This window comes from Oncorhynchus kisutch, linkage group LG17, assembly GCF_002021735.2.
Source record: "Oncorhynchus kisutch isolate 150728-3 linkage group LG17, Okis_V2, whole genome shotgun sequence".
NCBI lineage: Eukaryota > Metazoa > Chordata > Actinopteri > Salmoniformes > Salmonidae > Oncorhynchus > Oncorhynchus kisutch.
This window is the reverse complement of record NC_034190.2, coordinates 76,635,427-76,658,405: the sequence shown is the minus strand read 5'-3', so window position 1 is coordinate 76,658,405 and position 22,979 is coordinate 76,635,427. Positions and strand designations below refer to the sequence as shown.

The following is a 22,979-nucleotide window of genomic DNA, read 5'->3' as shown; positions in this document are numbered from 1 at the left end:
AGACAGACAGGACAGACAGACAGACAGACAGACAGACAGACAGACAGACAGACAGACAGACAGACAGACAGACAGACAGACAGACAGACAGACAGACAGACAGACAGGTGGTTTTGGTGTGTGTGTCTGTTGTGTGTGTGTGTGTGTATATATATCTCTGTCTGTTTGTGTATGTGTGTGTGTATATCTCTGTCTATGTGTGTTTGTGTGTGTGTCTCTATCTCTGTCTGTATGTGTTGTGTGTGTGTGTGTGTATATCTCTGTCTGTGTGTGTCTATCTGTGTGTGTGTGTCTCTGTCTATCTATGTGTGCGTCTATCTATGTGTGTGTGTGTGTCTAACTCTGCGTGTGTGTGTGTCTATCTGTGTGTGTGTGTGTGTGTGTGTCTAACTGCGTGTTTGTGTGTCTATCTCTGTGTGTGTGTGTCTATCTCTCTCTCTGTGTGTGTGTCTATCTCTGTGTGTGTGTGTGTGTCTATCTCTGTGTTTGTCTCTTTGCAGGCTGGTGAGAGAGGTCACAGGGGTCAACGTGAACATGCGTGTGGGTATCCATAGTGGCAGGGTCCACTGTGGGGTGCTGGGACTCAGGAAGTGGCAGTTTGACGTCTGGTCCAATGACGTCACACTAGCCAATCACATGGAGGCAGGGGGCGCGGCAGGGTAAGCCCTTCCCACCACAACACCATGAGAAACTCCTATAGAGTTACACTGATCATTTGGTTCAGCATACAAGTTCAGGTTGTTACATTTATTGCAATTTTTTTGTAAACATTTTCATGTGTCTTTGACTTACAGGCATATGGCTTAGACGCATTACAATTAAATGTGTGATGTGGGGCATCATAATAAAGTGTTGGTATTGATTAAACTCTTTCTGGCATTGCAGTCCCCGATATTGAAAATGTCCTTTGATACATTGGTTTTCAAGCCTCTCCTCTGGGACACCCAGCCGTTCCATGTATTTGAACTATTCCACAGCTAGCACACCTGATTCAGCTTGTCAACTAATTATCAAGCCCTTGAGTAGGTGACTCAGACTAGCTATTTATTAAGGGCGATACCAAAATGGTGCAATGTCGGGGGATCCCAGAGGAGAGGTTTGAAAACCTCTGCTCTGATAATAGTGTGTGAATGTGACCCCTGTGTGTGGTACCAGGCGTATCCACATCACCAAGGCCACCCTACAGTACCTGAATGGGGACTATGAGGTGGAGCCGGGTTTCGGAGGGGACAGGAACGCCTATCTGAAGGAGAACAACATCGAGACGTTCCTGGTGCTGGGGTGCAGCCAGAAAAGGGTCTGTAGTTTGTTTAAACAAGTTTAATAAATAGTTTTTCAACTACAGAAGAAGAAGAGCAAGTATACTTTAAGGTTTCAGACCACAGAAACTCTTCATTGCCTTTAGTTATCCATTTATTCTTTGATCTTCTCGTTTTTGTGTTTCTGCTGGATAGTTCCATTCATTGTATTATCAAAAATAATGTGTATTCTTCAAAAACTCTCTCTGACTCTTCTGTATAGAAATAATAGACTGAACAATTACTGTAGAACACATTCAGTTGTCCAGTGTGATTAAGGTCCATTGGTGTGGTCTGTTTGTTCCCTCCACCGGCAGAAAGAGGAAAAGGCAGCGATGGCCAAGAGTGCCATGATGCAGCGGGTACGCGCCAACTCCACTGAGGGCCTGATGCCACGCTGGGTACCCGACACACGCTTCTCCAGGACCAAGGACTCCAAGGTCTTCAGACACATGGTGAGAGACACACTCTGGGAGGGATGGAGGCTGGATGAGGGATGGAGGGAGGCTGGATGAGGGAGAATGGATGGATGGGGTTGAATAGGTTGATTGGTCACTGAGGGCCTGATGCCACGCTGGGTACCCGACACACGCTTCTCCAGGACCAAGGACTCCAAGGTCTTCAGACATGGTGAGAGACACACTCTGGGAGGGATTTTTGAGGTCGGTTTGAGGTCGGTTTGGTTTCAATATTTTTTTGTAACATTAAATGGACTATGCATTATGTGCGTTGAATGCTGTAACAACATAGAATAAAACAATTCATAAAAGTCCCATGATGGTAGTGACTGCCAATGAATCACATTACTTTAATAAAATATTTAAGTTGTCTATATTACATTTGTTTTATTCAATTATTTTATTTCATTCCAAGTCATCTCATCTTTATAGAGCTGCTGCCTATGCTGTCTGACAAAATCACAATTTTAGTAGTTCTTCAAAGTTAATAAGGCATATGACTGCTGAATACCAACTATCAGTCACTTAGATCATGTATTTTCAGGTAGAGATACCTCACAAAGCAACTGCTCTCTATCCCTCTCCATCGCACATTCTTCTGTCTCTTCTCTCTGTCTGCTCCACACCAACCTAATGTAGCAGGTCTATAGAAACACTGGATTATGGTCATTGTAGTTAATTACCACTTTTTCTGCACTATGTAGAATATTGGCCTGTTGGAAACTACAACTCCCTACTACATTGCAGTTCAGGCTTGATCTGATTTACACTATAAATGCAAAAGTATGTGGACACCACTTCAAATTAGTAGATTTGGCTATTTCAGCCACACCCGTTGCTGACAGGTGTATAAAATCGAGCTCAAACTTTCTCAGTAGATTGGCCTTACTGAAGAGCTCAGTGACTTTCACTGTCATAGTCAGTAAATCACATTAGGCCACACAAGCTCACAGAACGGACTGCTGTGTGCCGAAGCGTGTAGTGCGTAAAAATAGTCTGTCCTTGGTTGCAACACTCACTAACGAGTTCCCAACTTCTCTGGAAGCAACGTCAGCACAAGAACTGTTCATCTGGAGCTTCGTGAAATGAGTTTCCATGGCCGAGCAGACGCACAAGTGCTACCTGCCCCAATGCATAGTGGCAAATGTAATGTTTGTGGAGGAGGAACAATGGTCTGGGCTGTTTTTCATGGTTCGGACCCCTTAGTTCCAGTGAAGGGAAATCTTAATGCTACAGCATACAATGACATTCTAGACAATTCTGTGCTTCCAACTTTGTGGCATCAGTTTGGGGAAAGCCCTTTCCTGTTTCAGCATGACAATGCACAAAGCAAGGTCCATACAGAAATGGTTTGATGAGGTTGGTGTGGAAGAACTTGACTGGCCTGCACAGAGCTCTGACCTCAACCCCATCGAACACCTTTGGGATGAATTGGAACAACAACTGCGAGCCTTCCCAGAAGATTGGAGGCTGTTATAGCAGAAAAGGGGGGACCAATTCTATATTAATGCCCATGATTTTGGAATTATATTTTCAATGAGCAGGTGTCCACATAATTTTTGTCATGTAGTGTATCTCTAGAGAAACTGCTCAATGTGCTCATTGAGCTCACAGAGAAAAAAACATAACAACATGGAATTCAGATAATTGAACCATCTGTCAATTAGTTGTTTAAAATCCCCAAAATAACCGACATTTCGGGTATTCGCTCAGCACTACACCTTGATAAAGGTTCTTTGGACAAATAAATCCCCATCATGGAGAGACGAGTGTGTAACTTTATTTTCATTTGTCTGGACACGTTCAGGGACCAATTAGAATATGGCTGTCATGGACCAATTAGAATATGGCATCATGGACCAAATAGAATATGGCTGTCATGGACCAATTAGAATATGGCTGTCATGGACCAATTAGAATATGGCATCATGGACCAAATAGAATATGGCTGTCATGGACCAATTAGAATATGGCTGTCATGGACCAATTAGAATATGGCTGTCATGGACCAATTAGAATATGGCTGTCATGGACCAATTAGAATATGGCTGTCATGGACCAAATAGAATATGGCTGTCATGGACCAATTAGAATATGGCTGTCATGGACCAAATAGAATATGGCTGTCATGGACCAAATAGAATATGGCTGTCATGGACCAATTAGAATATGGCTGTCATGGACCAATTAGAATATGGCTGTCATGGACCAAATAGAATATGGCTGTCATGGACCAATTAGAATATGGCTGTCATGGACCAAATAGAATATGGCTGTCATGGACCAAATAGAATATGGCTGTCATGGACCAATTAGAATATGGCTGTCATGGACCAATTAGAATATGGCTGTCATGGACCAAATAGAATATGGCTGTCATGGACCAATTAGAATATGGCTGTCATGGACCAATTAGAATATGGCTGTCATGGACCAATTAGAATATGGCTGTCATGGACCAATTAGAATATGGCTGTCATGGACCAATTAGAATATGGCTGTCATGGACCAAATAGAATATGGCTGTCATGGACCAATTAGAATATGGCTGTCATGGACCAAATAGAATATGGCTGTCATGGACCAATTAGAATATGGCTGTCATGGACCAATTAGAATATGGCTGTCATGGACCAATTAGAATATGGCTGTCATGGACCAATTAGAATATGGCTGTCATGGACCAATTAGAATATGGCTGTCATGGACCAATTAGAATATGGCTGTCATGGACCAATTAGAATATGGCTGTCATGGACCAATTAGAATATGGCTGTCATGGACCAATTAGAATATGGCTGTCATGGACCAATTAGAATATGGCTGTCATGGACCAATTAGAATATGGCATCATGGACCAATTAGAATATGGCTGTCATGGACCAATTAGAATATGGCTGTCATGGACCAATTATAATTGGTTGAGAACTGATAGATGATTGTTTTAGGATTCTTTCCAGTTGCTTTTAAAAGGGCTCTCTGTTGTAGAATTCCTCTAGCTTTAATCAACTGTGTCTATTATAAGCCTAAAGCTCTCAAACAGCCAATGGAAAGCCCAGAACCTGTATTGATTAGTACAGACCAACCAGCATCACAACAAGTGGGAGTTACACAGCCCTACTGTGGTTAGTGGACAGCCAACACCAAATGGAAGTTAGTGGCCAGCAGCAGACAGCTAGCCTTACACTTGTTAAAGACTGATATGATTCTGAGAAGCTGCCTCAGGAAGCATCATCAAAGACCCCACACACACCCCAGCTATGAACTGTTCACTCCCTTACTGTCGGGCAAATGGTATCGGAGTATGAGGTCTGATACCAACAGAGAGAGTTTCTATCTACAAGCCATCAGACTGCTGAACACTTGAACTGGACTGACCACCTGCACTGACTCTCTACACCTTCAGAGAGAGAGGCACAGCTGCATGTGAGCGCTCACATTTTTCAACATGTTTTTTTACAAAAGGATAGATTTGGAGTTCGATAAACTTGGATTTTTCGGCAGGTACATATGTAGGATGCTAACCTCCGCAGCATGGCCTTCGCTCCAGATCAAAACTCCAAACATACAACCAAACATACAACCTGGTGTCCTCCGGTCTCTACTGTTTGTTTGCTAGAGCACCCTCCGTATAGCTTGGAAAAAGAAAACCTTGGACGCAGTAATCTCTACAGTTAATTTCAGGTTCCTCCGAGAGAAGAGTTAGAGGGAGCATACTTAAATTCACACAGGACACTGGATAAGTCAGGAGAAATACTTAAGATATAACAGACTGACCCTAGCCCCCCGACACAAACTATTGCAGGATTAATACTGGAGGCTGAGACAGGAAGGGTCGGGAGACGCTATTGCCCTTGATTCTAAGCAATATTGTGCTGCTATTTTTATTGACTTGGCCTAAGCTTTTGATACGGTAGACCATTCCATTATTGTGGGCCGGCTAAGGAGTATTGGTGTCTCTGAGGGGCCTTTGGGTTGGTTAGCCAACTACCTCTCTCAAAGAGTGCAGTGTATAAAGTCAGAAAATCTGCTGTCTCAGTCAATGCCTGTCACCAAAGGAGTACCCCAAGGCTCGATCCTAGGCCCCACACTCTTCTCAATTTACATCAACTACATAACTCAGGCAGTAGGAAGGTCTCTCATCCATTTATATGCAGATGATACAGTCTTATACTCAGCTGGCCCCTCCCTGGATTTTGTGTTAAATACTCTACAACATAGATTTCTTAGTGTCCAACAAGCTTCTCTACCCTTAACCTTGTTCTGAACACCTCCAAAACAAAGGTCATGTGGTTTGGTAAGAAGAATGCTCCTCTACCCACATATGTTATTACTACCTCCTGGGGGTTTAGAGCTTGAGGTAGTCACCTCACACAAGTACTTGTGAGTATGGCTAGACAGTACACTTCTCTTAGCACATATCAAAACTGCAGGCTAACGTTAAATCTAGACTTGGTTTCCTCTATCGTAATCGCTCCTCTTTCACCCCAGCTGCCAAACTAACCCTGATTCAGATGACCATCCTACCCATTTTAGAATACGGAGACATCATTTATAGATCAGCAGCTAAGGGTGGGTGCTCTCGAGCGGCTAGATGTTCTTTAACATTCGTCCATCAGATTTGCCTCCAAAGCCCCTTATAGGACACATCACTGCACTCTATACTCCTCTGTAAACTGGTCGTCTCTGTTTACCCATCGCAAGACCCACTGGTTGATGCTTATTTATAAAACCCTCTTAGGCCTCACTCCCCCCTATCTGAGATATCTACTGCAGCCCTCATCCTCCACATACAACACCCGTCTGCCAGTCACATTCTGTTAAAGGTCCCCAAAGCACACACATCCCTGGGTCGCTCCTCTTTTCAGTTCGCTGCAGCTAGCGACTGGAACGAGCTGCAACAAACACTCAAACTGGACAGTTTATCTCCATCTCTTCATTCAAAGACTCAGTCATGGACACTCTTACTGACAGTTGTGGCTGCTTTGTGTGATGTATTGTTGTCTCTACCTGCTTGACCTTTGTGCTGTTGACTTTGCCCAATAATGAATGTGCCATGTTTTGTGCTGCTACCATGTTGTGTTGCTACCATGTTGTGTTGTTATGTGTTATTGTTGTCTTAGGTCTCTCTTTATGTAGTGTTGTCTCTCTTGTTGTGATGTGTGTTTTGTCCTATATTCATATTGTATTTATTTATTTTGAATCCCAGGCCCCCGTCCCCGCAGGAGGCCTTTTGCCTTTTGGTAGGCCGTCATTGTAAATAAGAATTTGTTCTTAACTGACTTGCCTAGTTAAATAAAGGTTCAATAAATAAATTACAAATTAAAAAGTACACGCACGCACACACTGTCACGATCGTCGTATAGAACAGACCAAGGTGCAGCGTGGTGAGCGTACATTTTCCTTTATATGCAAATGTCGCCAACAAAAACGACCGTGACGCTCCATAAGGCTAAACATGCACAAACTACCCACAAATAACAAAAGGAAAAAGGCTGCCTATGTATGATTCCCAATCAGAGCCAACGATAGACAGCTGTCCCTGATTGAGAACCATACCCGGCCAAAACATAGAAACAAACAACCTAGAATGCCCACCCCAAATCACACCCTGACCTAACCAAATAGAGAAATAAAACTGCTCTCTAAGGTTAGGGCGTGATACACACACACACACAGACAGACGCATTTATGCCACACACACATCACTACTGCTGCTACCAGTTTCTTATTATTATTGCTAAAACTGCACACTTGCCTCCCAATTCCCCTTCCCAGAAAATATTGGACTGTAAATTGTACCTTCTTGTTTTATACTTATTTTAACATGTTTATTCTACTGAGTCATTTGCTTTATGTTCCTATTCTTATCTTTTATTATTTCTTGTTGTTGTTGTTGCAATGTTGAGAATAACCTGCAAGCATTTCATTGGACAATTTACTGTACATTTACATGTTGGTAATTTATCAGACTCATTTGTCCAGAGCCACTTACAGGACCAGTTAGGGTTAAGGCACATCGACAGATTTTTCACCTAGTCGGCTCTAACATTCGGTTACTGGCCCAATGCTCTTAACCGCTAGACTACTTACATACGACTAATACAACTTTAAACTTGAATTTCATTTCAGCAATAATCTGATCAGTCAATGCAGGGCTGCATCGCAATGAACCTTTCTCATCTCCTCCTGTTGTCTGCAACCTCTCCTCTCCTCCTGTTGTCTGCAACCTCTCCTCTCCTTCTGTTGTCTGCAACCTCTCCTCTCCTCCTGTTGTCTGCAACCTCTCCTCTCCTTCTGTTGTCTGCATCCTCTCCTCTCCTCCTGTTGTCTGCATCCTCTCCTCTCCTCCTGTTGTCTGCAACCTCTCCTCCTCCTGTTGTCTGCAGCCTCTCATCTCCTCCTGTTGTCTGCATCCTCTCCTCTCCTCCTGTTGTCTGCAACCTCTCCTCTCCTCCTGTTGTCTGCAACCTCTCATCTCCTCCTGTTGTCTGCATCCTCTCATCTCCTCCTGTTGTCTGCAATCTCTCCTCTCCTCCTGTTGTCTGCATCCTCTCCTCTCCTCCTGTTGTCTGCAACCTCTCCTCTCCTCCTGTTGTCTGCAACCTCTCCTCTCCTCCTGTTGTCTGCATCCTCTCCTCCTGTTGTCTGCATCCTCTCCTCCTGTTGTCTGCAACCTCTCCTCTCCTCCTGTTGTCTGCAACCTCTCCTCTCCTCCTGTTGTCTGCAACCTCTCCTCTCCTCCTGTTGTCTGCAACCTCTCCTCTCCTCCTGTTGTCTGCAACCTCTCCTCTCCTCCTGTTGTTGGCAACCTCTCCTCTCCTCCTGTTGTCTGCAACCTCTCATCTCCTTCTATTGTCTGCAACCTCTCCTCTCCTCCTGTTGTCTGCAACCTCTCCTCTCCTCCTGTTGTCTGCATCCTCTCCTCTCCTCCTGTTGTCTGCAACCTCTCCTCTCCTCCTGTTGTCTGCATCCTCTCCTCTCCTCCTGTTGTCTGCAACCTCTCCTCTCCTCCTGTTGTCTGCAACCTCTCCTCTCCTCCTGTTGTCTGCAACCTCTCCTCTCCTCCTGTTGTCTGCAACCTCTCCTCTCCTCCTGTTGTCTGCAACCTCTCCTCTCCTGCTGTTGTCTGCATCCTCTCCTCTCCTCCTGTTGTCTGCATCCTCTCCTCTCCTCCTGTTGTCTGCATCCTCTCCTCTCCTCCTGTTGTCTGCATCCTCTCCTCTCCTCCTGTTGTCTGCAACCTCTCCTCTCCTCTCCTCCTGTTGTCTGCAACCTCTCCTCTCCTCCTGTTGTCTGCATCCTCTCCTCTCCTCCTGTTGTCTGCAACCTCTCCTCTCCTCCTGTTGTCTGCATCCTCTCCTCTCCTCCTGTTGTCTGCAACCTCTCCTCTCCTCCTGTTGTCTGCAACCTCTCCTCTCCTCCTGTTGTCTGCAACCTCTCCTCTCCTCCTGTTGTCTGCAACCTCTCATCTCCTCCTGTTGTCTGCAACCTCTCCTCTCCTCCTGTTGTCTGCAACCTCTCATCTCCTCCTGTTGTCTGCAACCTCTCATCTCCTTCTATTGTCTGCAACCTCTCATCTCCTTCTATTGTCGGCAACCTCTCCTCTCCTCCTGTTGTCTGCAACCTCTCCTCTCCTCCTGTTGTCTGCAACCTCTCTCCTTTCCTCTGTCTTTTGCTCTCCTCTCCTCTCATCTTCCCCTCTCCTCATCTTTCTCTCTCTCCTTCTCTGAGGGGTATTGCCCAGGGGGGAGGAGGGTATAATTTGAATCCTCACAGCATTAATTAAAACATCAGTCTGGCTACCAGGGATTAAGTGTGCAGAAGTCTGAGTCAGCCAATGAAAAACACACAGAGTCAATCTTTCACTGTGGTTTTCACTGGCTACCTGTCTAAAACCTAATCTCGCTTTCTTTCTACCCCTCCCTCTTGCTCTCTCTTTATCGCTCGTTCTCTTTTCTTCTCTCCATCTCGTTCTCTCTTCTCCCAGGGAATTGATGAAACGTCCAGACAAGACAAGTGAGTTATCTTAATTTGGCCCAGTAGTTGTTAATGGGTTACTCTGTGTGTGTGTGTAGTGTGTAGTGTAGTCATTGGCCCAGTAGATATTATTGGGTTGCTGACTCTGTCTGTCCTATCTGTCCTGTCTGTCCTGTCCGTCCTGTCTGGTCTGTCTTGTCTAGCCGCTGTTCCCAGGAGGCCCTGAACCCTGAGGATGAGGTGGATGAGTTTCTGGGCCGAGCCATCGACGCTCGCAGCATAGACCAACTCCGTAAAGACCACGTCAAGAAGTTCCTCCTCACCTTCCAGACAAAAGACCTGGAGAACAAGGTGGGAGGAGATAGGGTGGTGATTCATTAGCTGTGTCTGAAAGCATTACTAGGTGTTAAATCCTTGTTTCCTCAGTCCTCAATTCCAAAACCTCCCACTCAAATCTCATTGGAGGAGGAGGCTCCAGTCTAAACCTCCTCAAATGAGCTTTGAAGTAAGGATTTGACAGCTAGAGATGTTTTGGGGACATTATATGCAGAGTGTTGTGTTGTGTGTTGTGTTGAGCTTGCTGCTCTTCTCCTCATTGTGTGTTTAGTTCTCCAAGAAGGTGGATGATCGTTTCGGAGGCTACGTGGCCTGTGCTCTGTTAGTCTTCTGCTTCATCTGTTTCATTCAGATCATCATCTTCCCACAGTAAGTACTTCTCTTAAACCTCCACCTGTCTGTAACCGTATGGAACTAACAAGGCTGCTAGTTGGTCAGGCTGAACCGACACAGGGTACCCAGCTCCAAGGACCAAATGAGGCCTTTTTAACCGATCATAGAAAATGTACTGAGTAGTGACCTGTGAGGATTGATTGTGGTGCAGTTGTGACTTGAGTCAGTTCCTCTCCACAGCACACCTCTCATGCTGGGTGTCTACATCATCATCTTCATCATCCTCGTCAACATCCTCTTCATCTGTGCCATTTACTCCTGCGTCAAGGTAAAGGACAGACTCCTCCATCATTTTTGAAATCATACAAGCACCTTTTATAGAGATGTACCCAAAAGTTAACATTAGTTTGAATTTACATTTTCATGTATAACAAAATTAATAATATCCCCTCTCTCTCTCGCTCCCCCCCCTCCCCCTTTCTCTCCTCCCAGCTCTTCCCAGTTGCCTTGCAGACAGTGACTACGAATATAGTCCAGTCTCGTACCAACAGTACCCTGGTGGGAGTTCTCACCATCCTACTTCTCTTCATGTCTGCCTTTGTTAACATGGTAGGCATGACAATTCTCCCAATAGTGCCTGCAAAATGCACTACGAAAATGTCTGCACTCACTACTGTAAGAGTGTCTGCTAACTGACTAACACGTGTGTGTGTGTGTGTGTGTGTGTGTGTGTGTGTGTGTGTGTGTGTGTGTGTGTGTGTGTGTGTGTGTGTGTGTGTGTGTGTGTGTGTGTGTGTGTGTGTGTGTGTGTGAATGTAGTAGTTCAGTTTGCCATCTGTTCAGTTGGCTTCTCTGTTCAGTTGGCTTCTCTGTTCAGTTGGTTGACGTGTGATTTAAGCCTGTGTCTCTCTCTAGTTGACCTGTGACAGAGAGGGCCTGGTGGACTGTGTGGTGCGTGAGAGGAACCTGTCCTCCAGCTTGGTGACCCTGTGTCTACTACACAACCTGAGCCAGTCAGCACAGGACGGACTGACCCTGTGCCCCAGCCAGCCCACACCATGCCACTTCCCTGAGGTGAGCCCAGCTGGGACGCTACTGTGTGTGTGGTGTGACTATTGTCTGTGTTTATTAACATTCTTATAACTTGCTATGCCTCCCCCTTCCAGTATTTCTGCTACAGTGTTCTCCTGACCCTGCTGGCCTGCAGTGTGTTCCTCCACATCAGCAGTATAGGCAAGCTGGCCCTCATGGTGCTGATCCAGGTCACCTTCCTGTTGCTGGTGGAGTGGCCCCAGGTGGCCCTGTTCGACAACGCTGACCTGCTGCTCACCGCCAGCACCCTGTGAGTTAACACACACAGACACACACCACACACACACACACCCTGTGAGTTAACACACACAGACACACCACACACACACACACCCTGCGAGTCACTAACTGTAGCCTACTGCCCACCCGCCCACCCTAACCCTAGCCCACCCTAACCCTAGCCCACCCTAACCCTAGCCCACCCTAACCCTAGCCCACCCTAACCCTAGCCCACCTGAAATAGTATTTGTTCAAGTAGTACTTGTTTTCGTTCAAATACTTAAGCTGTGCAAAGCACAAAGGTCTTGTCAAGTGTTGAAACTATTTAATAAATGTGTGTGTTATTTTTTCCCTAGGATTCCTAGTTTCAATGAAACAACTACAGAGACATGGTACGTTCATTTCTGTCTTTAGGTCTTATAGTGTCAGTGTTCTGTTACCATGTCTACTCCTAGACTGAGTCCATCCTCCCTGTCTCCTCTCAGCTCAATGTTCTGTTACCATGTCTAATCCTAGACTGAGTCCATCCTCCCTGTCTCCTCTAAACTCAATGTTCTGTTACCATCGCTACTCCTAGACTGAGTCCATCCTCTCCCTGTCTCCTCTCAACTCAATGTTCTGTTACCATGTCTACTCCTAGACTGAGTCCATTCTCCCCCTGTCTCCTCTTGGCCAGGAGTGTGATTGGTTGATTGATTGATTGTTGTCCTGTCTCCTCTTGGCCAGGAGTGTGATTGGTTGATTGATTGATTGTCGTCCTGTCTCCTCTCAGCCAGGAGTGTGATTGATTGATTGATTGATTGGTTGGTTGGTTGAGTGTGGTTCTGTTTCCTCCATCCAGCCAGGAGACTGTGACCAAGGTGTCCCTAAAGGTCATGACCCCTGTCATCCTTACGGTGTTCGTCCTGGCTCTGTACCTACATGCTCAGCAGGTGGAGTCCACTGCACGCCTCGACTTCCTGTGGAAGCTGCAGGTAGGACCCGGTCTCACACACACTGGTCCAGCAGGTGGAGTCCACCGCACGCCTGGTCTGTTGTATCTGGTGACATCACTAAGATTGCAGGGCTCGTTCTTTCTCCATTTATCAAACGGAGTGACGTTACTCTCACCTCTGGTCGAACTTTACTGTACCAAAAACCAATCAGCATTCTGAGTTCCTCTCAAAACCTACAGACAGACAGTGGTTGACCCATTCTCCTGTGTCTGTCCTCTCCAGGCCACAGGCCTTTTAACAAACCATATCCCCATTCCCCTGTGTCTGTCCTCTCCAGGCCACAGGCCTTTTAACAAACCGTATCCCCATTCCCCTGTGTCTGTCCTCTCCAGGCCACAGGCCTTTTAACAAACCATATCCCCATTCCCCTGTGTCTGTCCTCTCCAGGCCACAGGCCTTTTAACAAACCGTATCCCCATTCCCCTGTGTCTGTCCTCTCCAGGCCACAGGCCTTTTAACAAACCATATCCCCATTCCCCTGTCTGTCCTCTCCAGGCCACAGGCCTTTTAACGAACCGTATCCCCATTCCCCTGTGTCTGTCCTCTCCAGGCCACAGGCCTTTTAACAAACCGTATCCCCATTCCCCTGTGTCTGTCCTCTCCAGGCCACAGGCCTTTTAACGAACCGTATCCCCATTCCCCTGTGTCTGTCCTCTCCAGGCCACAGAGGAGAAAGAGGAGATGGAGGAGCTTCAGGCCTACAACCGACGGCTCCTCCACAACATCCTGCCTAAAGACGTGGCCGCCCACTTCCTGACGCGGGAGAGGCGAAACGACGAGCTCTACTACCAGTCCTGTGAGTGTGTGGCCGTCATGTTCGCCTCCATCTCCAACTTCTCTGAGTTCTACGTAGAGCTGGAGGCCAACAACGAGGGAGTGGAGTGTCTCCGGCTGCTCAACGAGATCATCGCAGACTTTGACGAGGTTTGTTTCTCTGTATGTACTTCTTTTAATCATCCAAGAGCCAATGAGGAGGGAGGGGAGGGGAGGAGGATGGGGAAGACTGAGGGAAGGTGGAGGAGTGGAAGATTCAAAAGTATAATGGCGGGAGATCTTAAATCGCTTATGAATAGTCTGTAATGAAAGCCACAAATCAGCAATGGAGGGAACAGTAAAAATAGTCTATGCATGATGACATGTTCTGTGTCTACGAAAGAAGACTGTAGTTCGGAATGCTATTCCTTTCCGCTGATGACAATCCTTTGACTACATTTTTACATTACATATTAGTCATTTAGCAGATGCTCTTATCCAGCTAGGTGGGACAACCACATATGTCAGTCATAGTAAGTACATTTTTCCTCAATAAAGTAGCTATGAGCGAAGTCAGTGTGAGTAGGGGGATGGGAGTGTTAGTTCACGAAAGGCAATTTTTTTCTCTTTTTTTGACTTGCTTTTCCCTTATGGAAAATGTATCAACCCCTACAAAAATGTCCATTAATTATAATCCACAGAATAATTGAAATTTCCTGTTGCTGCAGGATTTTTTCCCCTGCTGTAGCAAACTGTCTCAAATGAAGATCCTACGTCTGTTCCTCCCCCCAGATCATCAGTGAGGACCAGTTCCGCCAGCTGGAAAAGATAAAGACCATCGGTAGCACTTATATGGCAGCCTCTGGCCTCAACGACTCTACCTACGACCGCGAGGGACGATCACACATCCTGGCTCTGGCAGACTACGCTATGAGACTCAAAGAACAGATGAAGTACATCAATGAACACTCCTTCAATAACTTCCAGATGAAGATAGGTGAGTCCTTGGAACTATAGTAGAGATAAGGTAGGGTGGTATGGTAGTAGCAGGAGGAGGAGGAGTCGGAGGAGGAGGCGTAGTAGTATTAGGAGGAGTAGTAGGGGGAGGAGGAGGAGTCGGAGGAGGAGGCGTAGGAGGAGGCGTAGTAGTATTAGGAGGAGTATTAGGAGGAGTAGTAGGGGGAGGAGGAGTAGTAGGGGGAGGAGGAGTCGGAGGAGGAGGCGTAGGAGGAGGCGTAGTAGTATTAGGAGGAGTATTAGGAGGAGTAGTAGGGGGAGGAGGAGGAGTAGTAGGGGGAGGAGGAGGAGGAGGAGTATTAGGAGGAGGAGTAGTAGCAGCAGGAGGATTAGGAGGAAGAGGATGAGTAGTAGTAGGAGGATGAGTAGTAGTAGGAGGAGGAGGAGTAGGAGGAGGAGGAGGAGGAGGAGTAGTAGCAGTAGGAGGAGGAGTAGGAGGAGGAGTAGCAGCAGCAGGAGGAGTAGGAGGAGGTGGTAGTAGGAGGAGGTAGTAGTAGGAGGAGGGAGTAGTAGGAGGAGGAGGAGTAGCAGGAGGAGTAGTAGGAGGAGTAGCAGTAGGAGGAGTAGTAGGAGAAGGAGGAGAAGCAGGACTAGCAGGAGGTGGAGGAGGAGTAGGAGTAGTAGCAGGAGTAGTAGTAGCAGGAGGAAGAGTAGGAGCAGGAGGAGGAGGAGGAGGAGTAGTAGCAGGAGGAGGAGGAGTAGGATTAGTAGTAGGAGAAGGAGTAGAAGTAGCAGGAGGAGGAGGAGTAGAAGGAGTAGTAGGAGCAGGAGGAGGAGGAGTAGTAGGAGGAGGAGGAGGAGTAAGAGGAGTATTAGATGTAGTAGTAGTAGGAGTAGGATGTGTAGTAGTAGGAGGAGGAGAAGGAGTAGGAGGAACAAGAGAGGAGTAGTAGGAAGAGGAGGAGCAGGAGAAGGAGGAGTAGTAGTAGGAGGAGTAGGAGGAAGAGGAGGAGTAGGAAGAAGAGTATTAGGAGTAGTAGATGTAGTAGTAGGATGTGTACGAGTAGGATGTGTAGGAGTAGTAGTAGGAGGAGGAGGAGTAGGAAGAGGATGAGGAGGAGCAGGAGAAGGAGTAGTAGTAGGAGGAGTAGGAGTAGTAGTAGTAGGAGGTGTAGGAGGAGGAGGAGGAGGAAGAGGAGGATGAGTAATAGTAGGAGAAGTAGTAGTAGGAGGAGTAGGAGGAGGAGTATTAGGAGTAGTAGATGTAGTAGTAGTAGAAAGAGGAGTAGGAGTAGGATGTGTAGAAGGAGGAGTAGGAGGAGGAAGAGGAGTAGGAGTAGGATGTGTAGGAGTAGGATGCTATCTGCGTATCCGAACAGTTGTGTGTAAACGAAAGACAGTCACTGAGAAATGCTGTCGGCTGCAGCTAAGTTAAAACAGTGTACAGTAAGTGTGTATTTTGCGTTTGTGAAATCATTTTTGATGTAATATGAAAGTAGAAGGATTTATGTTTCTAGAACCATACCGTAATTAAGAATCCATTCACGTTTAGAAGGAGTATTTGGCTGTCTTGTCTTCCAGAGCCAATTCACCTGGAAAACAAAACATGTGATGTCCTCGGGACTATAAGAAGTAAGGTTAGGCTCCATTATTGGGCTAGGGTTTAGTAGTAGGTAGAGTGAAGTGGTGCGAGGCAGGTTGACTGTGGTCTCCTCATGCAGGTCTCAACATGGGTCCGGTGGTGGCTGGGGTGATCGGGGCCAGGAAGCCCCAGTATGACATCTGGGGGAACACTGTCAACGTGGCCAGTAGAATGGACAGCACCGGAGTCCCAGACTGCATACAGGTACATACACCTACTTATATATGTCATTGAGTCCTACAGCTTTCACTTTTAACACTTATTGAAATGCAATATTAATTAGTCAATGAATTGAATGGATAATAAACAGATGATGAGCTTGAACTCAATATACAGTAGATTCAGTGTCCTCTGTTCTTCATGACCAGTGCTTCCACCTGCTGTACATAAAACCCTACTGCAGCTCATGAGAAGGGCTTACCAAGAAAAACGTTCCAAAAGGATGAATTTGAGGCAGAAAGGAGTTGGAGCACTTAACAAAAGATTCATTTATTTGAATCCATTATTCAGGATGAGTACAGGTGACTGACGTTTAGGCGTCAAGCTTGACACCTTCCTTAAGAGTATTTTGCGACCATGAGTTTTTACAAGGAAGGAACAATAGCTGTAACTAGATACCAAGTGTTCCACTTCAACTAGATCTACACTTTCCATCATATACTCTTCCTTCCGCTGTGTAGTGCTTTGAACATTATAGAATAGAACAGAACATAATTGAATAGAATAGAACAGAACACAATTGAATTCCTGGCGGTGTCTATTCCACAAGTTACCACCAGCAAAATCTATGACATTAAAATGCCTATTTACTCTGTTCCATCTGACGGCACTATCTCATCAGCCCAGCCAAGCAATTTATAAATGTGATCTCCATTATAAAAATCATCTAGACATTATCTCACATTTATTTTAAACTAACATTTAGTTTTATACAGCGGAGATTTGTATAAACCTTGCTGTCTGTCTCTCTGACATTTGCAATATTGTTTCAATATTCAAATTCGATCTCCAGCTGTCCTATAGTAATGAATGTGTCAGGACGAGACAGACCGGCAGGCAGCTTTTCTCAGTCGGTCGAAATCATGAAAGCTGGCATCATGGTTATGGATATATACAAACAAATGTCAATTGAAAAAAGGTAAAACTAAATGTTTGGAGGGTATATTGGCATGGGAGTTGTTTGGCCCGAGACCGTGCCAATATCCTCCAAACACTGCCTTTATCACTGCATCACTTTAATACAATGGGTTACCAACATATTCAAATAATGATTGATATTTTTACATAAACTTTATTTTGATGAATTTATTCATACTATTTCATCCTTCCACAACATATATAGTCCTGACACAAATCTAGGGTTGCTACCCTAGCCGGCTGGTCGTAAATTCTCTCGGTTCAGTTGCCAGAGACGTGACCCAGTCGTTCAGTCTTTCTGTTCTGTATCGATGGACACGACCCAGTCGTTGGTTCTAAATGTTCCATTGCCATACTGGCTGGCGACGTTCTTATCCCTTGCTTCCTAGCTAGTCAACCATGGCTAACTTAGTCACGTCAAACAGTGCAGCCAGAATAACAACAGTAGCTGCATTTGCTTTTGTTTCAGCTGTTTTCTAGTGACATTTATATAGACACATATACCAATGAGCTAATGAGGTGTGATTTCGCAGGGCATAGAAAATGTGCTCTCTCGTCAGGACACTGTTGTTCAGAGGAGCTAGCCAACAACACAGATGACACAATCACTTTAAGCTGGAAAGACTGCAAACAAGCTGCGCTTTGTTCCGTTTGAACTTTTTTCAGTCAACATTTCTTTGTAAATATCCATAAAATTGTGGGGGCGGCAGGTAGCCTAATGGTTAGAGTATTGGGTCGGTAACCGAAAGGTTGCAAGATCGAATCCCTGAGCTGACAAGGTAAAAATCTGTTGTTTTGCCCCTGAACAAGGCAGTTAACCCACTGTTCCTAGGCCATTATTGAAAATAAGAATTTGTTCTTAACTGACTTGCCTAGTTCAATAAAGGTAAAAAAATAAATGATGCCAGCTGATTCATGATTTCAACTGACCGAAAAACGCTGCCTCTCTGTCTGTCTCGTCCAGGCTCCCGACACGTTTATTACTATGGGACAGCTGGAGATCCAATTTGAATATTGTCACGATCGTCGTAAGAAGCGAACCAAAGTGCAGCGTGGTGTGAAAGCAGCATTTAATAGATGACGAAAAACACAAAATAAACTATCACGAAGCTATCATGAGGACTCTGCTGACACAAGCAACTAAGATAGACAATCACCCACAAACAAACAGTGAAACCCAGGCTACCTAAGTATGATTCTCAATCAGAGACAACTAATGACACCTGCCTCTGATTGAGAACCATACTAGGCCGAAACATAGAAATCCCAAAATCATAGAAAAACAAACATAGACTGCCCACCCCAACTCATGCCCTGACCATACTAAATAATGACAAAAACAACAGAAATAAAGATCAGAACGTGACAAATATTGACATTTCTTTTGCAAATGTCGGAGAGACAGAGAGTAAGGTTTATACAAGTCTCTGCTGTTTAAAACTAAATGTTAGTCTAAAAGAAATGTGAGATAATGTCCAGATGCTTTTTGTAATGGAGACCAAGTTTATAAATTGCCTGGCTGGGCTGATGAGACAGTGGATTGAGCAGTCAGAAGGAACAGGGTAAATTGGCAATGACACACACACATACACACACTTAAGTGTTCTTGTGTTGTCTTGTCCCAGGTGACCACAGACCTGTACCACGTCCTGGTACAAAAGGGCTACCAGCTGGACCACAGAGGCCTGGTTAAGGTGAAGGGGAAGGGAGAGATGACCACATACTTTCTTACCAGTGGTCCCAATGGTCCCTAGGGCAGTTAACCACCGACGGTCATGGGATTACCGCTGGCTGCTAATGCATGAAGAAAAGAGAGATGAGAGGGGGGGGGGGGGGGGTGAATGAATTAGTGAAAGAGGGAGAATGGGGTGGGGGGAGTTGGAAGAGAGAGAGGGGGGGTGAGTTAAGGAAAGAGAGAGAATGGGGGAAGAAGTTGGAAGAGAGAGGGGGGAGTGAATGAGTTAAGGAAAGAGGGAGAATGGGGGAAGAAGTTGGAAGAGAGAGGGGGGAGTGAGTGAGTTAGCGAGAATGGGGGGGAGAAGTGAGACGAGTGGGGGGGGAGTGAGTGAGTGAGTTAGGGAGAGTGGGGGGGAAGAAGTGAGAAGAGAGAGGGGTGAGTGAGTGAGTTAGGGAAAGAGGGAGAGTGGGGGGGGGACGTGAGAAGAGAGGGGGAGAGTGAGGCGAGACCGAGAGAGCAAGAAAGAGAGAGGGACAAACGGCTAATGAACACTGGAACAAAAAGAAAAAAACAGTTCAGCTCCATGATGGACAGGTGTTTGTGTGTGACCATGTATTCTTCTGCACACAACTTTAGAGTTGCGTCTCAAATGCCACCCTATTCCCTATATAGGGGCCCTGGTCAAAATTAGTGCACTATATAGGGAATAGGGTGTCGTATGGAACGCACCCACATAAATTTTTTTCTTACTTCAACACTTTTTCGACAAAGCTACTTGAAGGATATAAAGAAATAATTATAATGAAGACCTGTTGCCTTACAGAACAAAAGGCTATATTTGCTTTGTTGTGAGCTACACTACAAGTAGTTCACGTCCGGAGTCATTATTTATTTTTCACTGAAATGGATAGTTTTTTGTTGTCGTGACGACCTTGGAACATAAACTCTATATGTATTATATGAAATATGCAAGGATAAGAAGAAAAGGATGAAAACGACCAAAGAACACGTTTGATTACGAGAGACTGACTCAACATACATCTACCAATTTCAGTTTGAAATGAATGCAGAATGAACAACTGAAATGATTGACAACAAAGGCCACAGAAATCAACGTAACGTTCTTTGATAGCGGCGAACACTTACAGTATATTGATAATATGAAGGAGAACTAAGAAATCTGTCTTTGGTTGTGCACAGCAAATAAAGAGAGAGACCACACACACACACACACGGGTTACAGTTACTAGTTACTTGTCCAAAATGTAGATTAACCCAACTCTGTAAAGTAATCTGATTACTTTCAGTTACTTTTGGATTACTTCCCCTTAAGAGGCGTAAGAAAAAGACTAAAAGGATCCATCAAATGCATTTGGTGTGACATCACAGTGGTCTCTGACATCATAGTGGTCTCTGACATCATAGTGGTCTCTGACATCATAGTGGTCTCTAACATCATAGTGGTCTCTGACTTGTGGTCAGACTAAGTCAGTTGGAACAAACTTAAATTTGCGCCAATTCAAGGCTGAATTGAATGTCATTGATAATACAGGTGTCGTGATATTTTTTTTGTTGTCAAACAGCCTTTCTGAATTTATAAGTAATCCAATAAATAATCATCTCCTTTTTGAAAAGTTTCTGTAATATGATTACAATATTTTTTCTGGTAAGTAACTGATTACTGTTCGTTTTTTTGTGTGTGTGTAATCCGCACACACACACACACACACACCAGTCTTGGGTTGGATTTCTGTGTTCCTTTCAGGGCCTTTATTGTGTGCAGGCTATCAAACCCACAGAAGGGTGTTTTCTCTTTGCTAGGTATGATCAATTACTTTCTCTCTCTAGATGTATTTTTTGGTACAAGCCAAAACAGGAACTTTAGTGAAGGACAAACAAACAACTGCATTGGTGCCATGGTACTGGAGAGAGTTTTAACTGCTATGAGATGTTTTCTATGAAATAAGTGTGTGAGTGTGTGTGTGTATGTGTGTGTGTGTGTGTGTGTGTGTGTGTGTGTGTGTGTGTGTGTGTGTGTGTGTGTGTGTGTGTGTGTGTGTGTGTGTGTGTGTGTGTGAGAGGGGGTAACTGTATGTTCTCTTTAAAGGGGCAAAACTTTTCACTGTGAGGTTTTTAAAGAGACGGTATGACAAATGGAGTGTACCCAAATGGCACCCTATTCCCTATATAGTGCACGACTTTAGACCAGAGCCCTATGGGCCCTATTCCCTATATAGTGTACTACTTTAGACCACAGCCCTATGGACCCTATTCCCTATATAGTGCACTACTTGTGACCAGACACCTATGCACCCTATTCCCTATATAGTGTAATACTTTAGACCAGAGCCTTATGCACCCTATTCCCTATATAGTGCACTACTTTAAACCAGAGCCCTATGCACCCTATTCCCTATATAGTGTACTACTTTTGACCTGAGCCCTGTGGGTCCTGGTAGTGCGCTATGGGCCCTGGTCAATAGAAGTGCACTATATAGGGAATAGGATGCCATTTGGGATGTAGAAATACTTTCTTGCCAAAATGATTGCATGTGTGTTGTTATTATATCTTTACTTTGGAGTTGTGTTCATTCCTGATTTTCATTTTTGTTGATTTTATTTGTATTTTTTAAATCACCTTTACTTCATGTATTTCATTCAAATGTTCTGTGATTATGATTGCAATTCCATTTCAACCTTAAATGTATAAAAACACTCATTGATTTTGGATTGTATTAAAACATATGGGCAGGAGGTGGTTGTCTACACATAGTAGGCCTACAGTACAATGTAATCGGAGAATACACAACAGTTATTCTTTTAAGTCCACTAGCTGTTACCTTGAAATAAGGGTTACATCTATAGCAGTATCTGTACTACATAGTATTTAACGCTATCTGATTTGGCAAGTAGAAGACGTTCGCATGACTGTAAATTGGATAAAAATCATCTGCTAAATGGCTTATTATTATTATTATTATACAGTATAATAGTCTCTTTACCCCCGACGAAGTACTGTATTTTGAAACTGTTATTTTATGAATGTACGTAAATCACTAAAGATATTGTACATCTATGGTGACACTACTACTACTACTACTACTACTCATTATTTTCGCAGTACTAACATTATCTATCTTGTATTGAAAGAAATGACCAGAAAGCCCAATGTGGGCTCCCAGGTCAGGACAGGGATGTGACCTGTTCTTTTGCACCAACATGGCAAAAGGGTTGAGGGAGAGGAAGAGCTACTGCTGTGTTTATACTCTATGCCACTCTCTTCCCTTGGTACTCTGAGTCTCACCATACTGTATATCAGGGGAGGAGATTATATAGGGCCTACCATGGTGACACGGGTTCTCTGTCTATCTATCTTCTCCCTCAACCATTAGAAATGAAAGAATAAAGAGTAGGATAAAGAGTGGACTTGCCCAATGCAAAACGTTTAGCTACTGTTTGCCCTAATGAACACGAATGAGCCTGCTGATCCCCTGAGCAGCCTGTGTGTAGGAGGGAATGGATATCTGATTGATTGAAGTCGATTTGTTTCCCCCTTTCATTTGGTCTTTTTTCCCCATTAGTCTCTTATTGTATTTGAGTTGAAAGGTCAACAAAATAATGTTGGTTTGTTTTTCCATTCCCAAAATAACACTATACCAGAATTGAAGAAATTCAATGGTATTCTCGTTTGATTTCCCCTTGATATGAAATCAATAAATGGCTGTTTTGTATTGTTGATGATTGTCATTCAGTTATTATTCAATCAATGTCTGCCCCTAATCAATGTGCTATGTTAACCTATGTGTTTTGCTGCTGTTTCATTGCAATGGACATTTTAGTCAAATAATAAGTTAGTGAAGTTATTGGTAACGTCATGTTCATAATAATGGGTAACACGTTACCTTAATTTTTTTTCATTTTGATCATTTAGCAGATGCTCTGATCCAGAGCGAGTACCTTGCTCAAGGGCACATCGACAGATTTTTCACCTAGTCGGCTCAGGGATTCGAATCAACAACCTTTCGGTTACTGGCCCAATGCTCTTAACCGTTGGGCTACCTGCCACCAGTTGCTACTATACCCCCTGTCAACTAAACATTA

The 22,979-nt window shown here is 44.6% G+C and overlaps 1 protein-coding gene across 2 annotated transcripts in view; it reads left to right on the top strand.

Moving 5' to 3' along the window:
• LOC109907076 (adenylate cyclase type 6) overlaps positions 1 to 19,032 on the top strand; it is a 118,886-nt gene extending 99,854 nt beyond the window's left edge. For both annotated transcript variants that reach the window (XM_031794662.1, XM_031794661.1), the window contains exons 8-23: positions 501 to 659; positions 1,156 to 1,297; positions 1,616 to 1,753; positions 9,747 to 9,775; positions 9,940 to 10,087; positions 10,344 to 10,441; positions 10,646 to 10,733; positions 10,898 to 11,014; positions 11,321 to 11,479; positions 11,572 to 11,747; positions 12,073 to 12,108; positions 12,558 to 12,690; positions 13,372 to 13,635; positions 14,257 to 14,461; positions 16,143 to 16,267; positions 18,826 to 19,032. In XM_031794662.1, coding sequence (XP_031650522.1) covers positions 501 to 659; positions 1,156 to 1,297; positions 1,616 to 1,753; positions 9,747 to 9,775; positions 9,940 to 10,087; positions 10,344 to 10,441; positions 10,646 to 10,733; positions 10,898 to 11,014; positions 11,321 to 11,479; positions 11,572 to 11,747; positions 12,073 to 12,108; positions 12,558 to 12,690; positions 13,372 to 13,635; positions 14,257 to 14,461; positions 16,143 to 16,267; positions 18,826 to 18,954 — 2,146 coding nt within the window. In that variant the 3' untranslated portion in view covers positions 18,955 to 19,032. The remainder of the gene's footprint in view (positions 1 to 500; positions 660 to 1,155; positions 1,298 to 1,615; positions 1,754 to 9,746; positions 9,776 to 9,939; positions 10,088 to 10,343; positions 10,442 to 10,645; positions 10,734 to 10,897; positions 11,015 to 11,320; positions 11,480 to 11,571; positions 11,748 to 12,072; positions 12,109 to 12,557; positions 12,691 to 13,371; positions 13,636 to 14,256; positions 14,462 to 16,142; positions 16,268 to 18,825) is intronic.
• Positions 19,033 to 22,979: the final 3,947 nt, after the last annotated feature.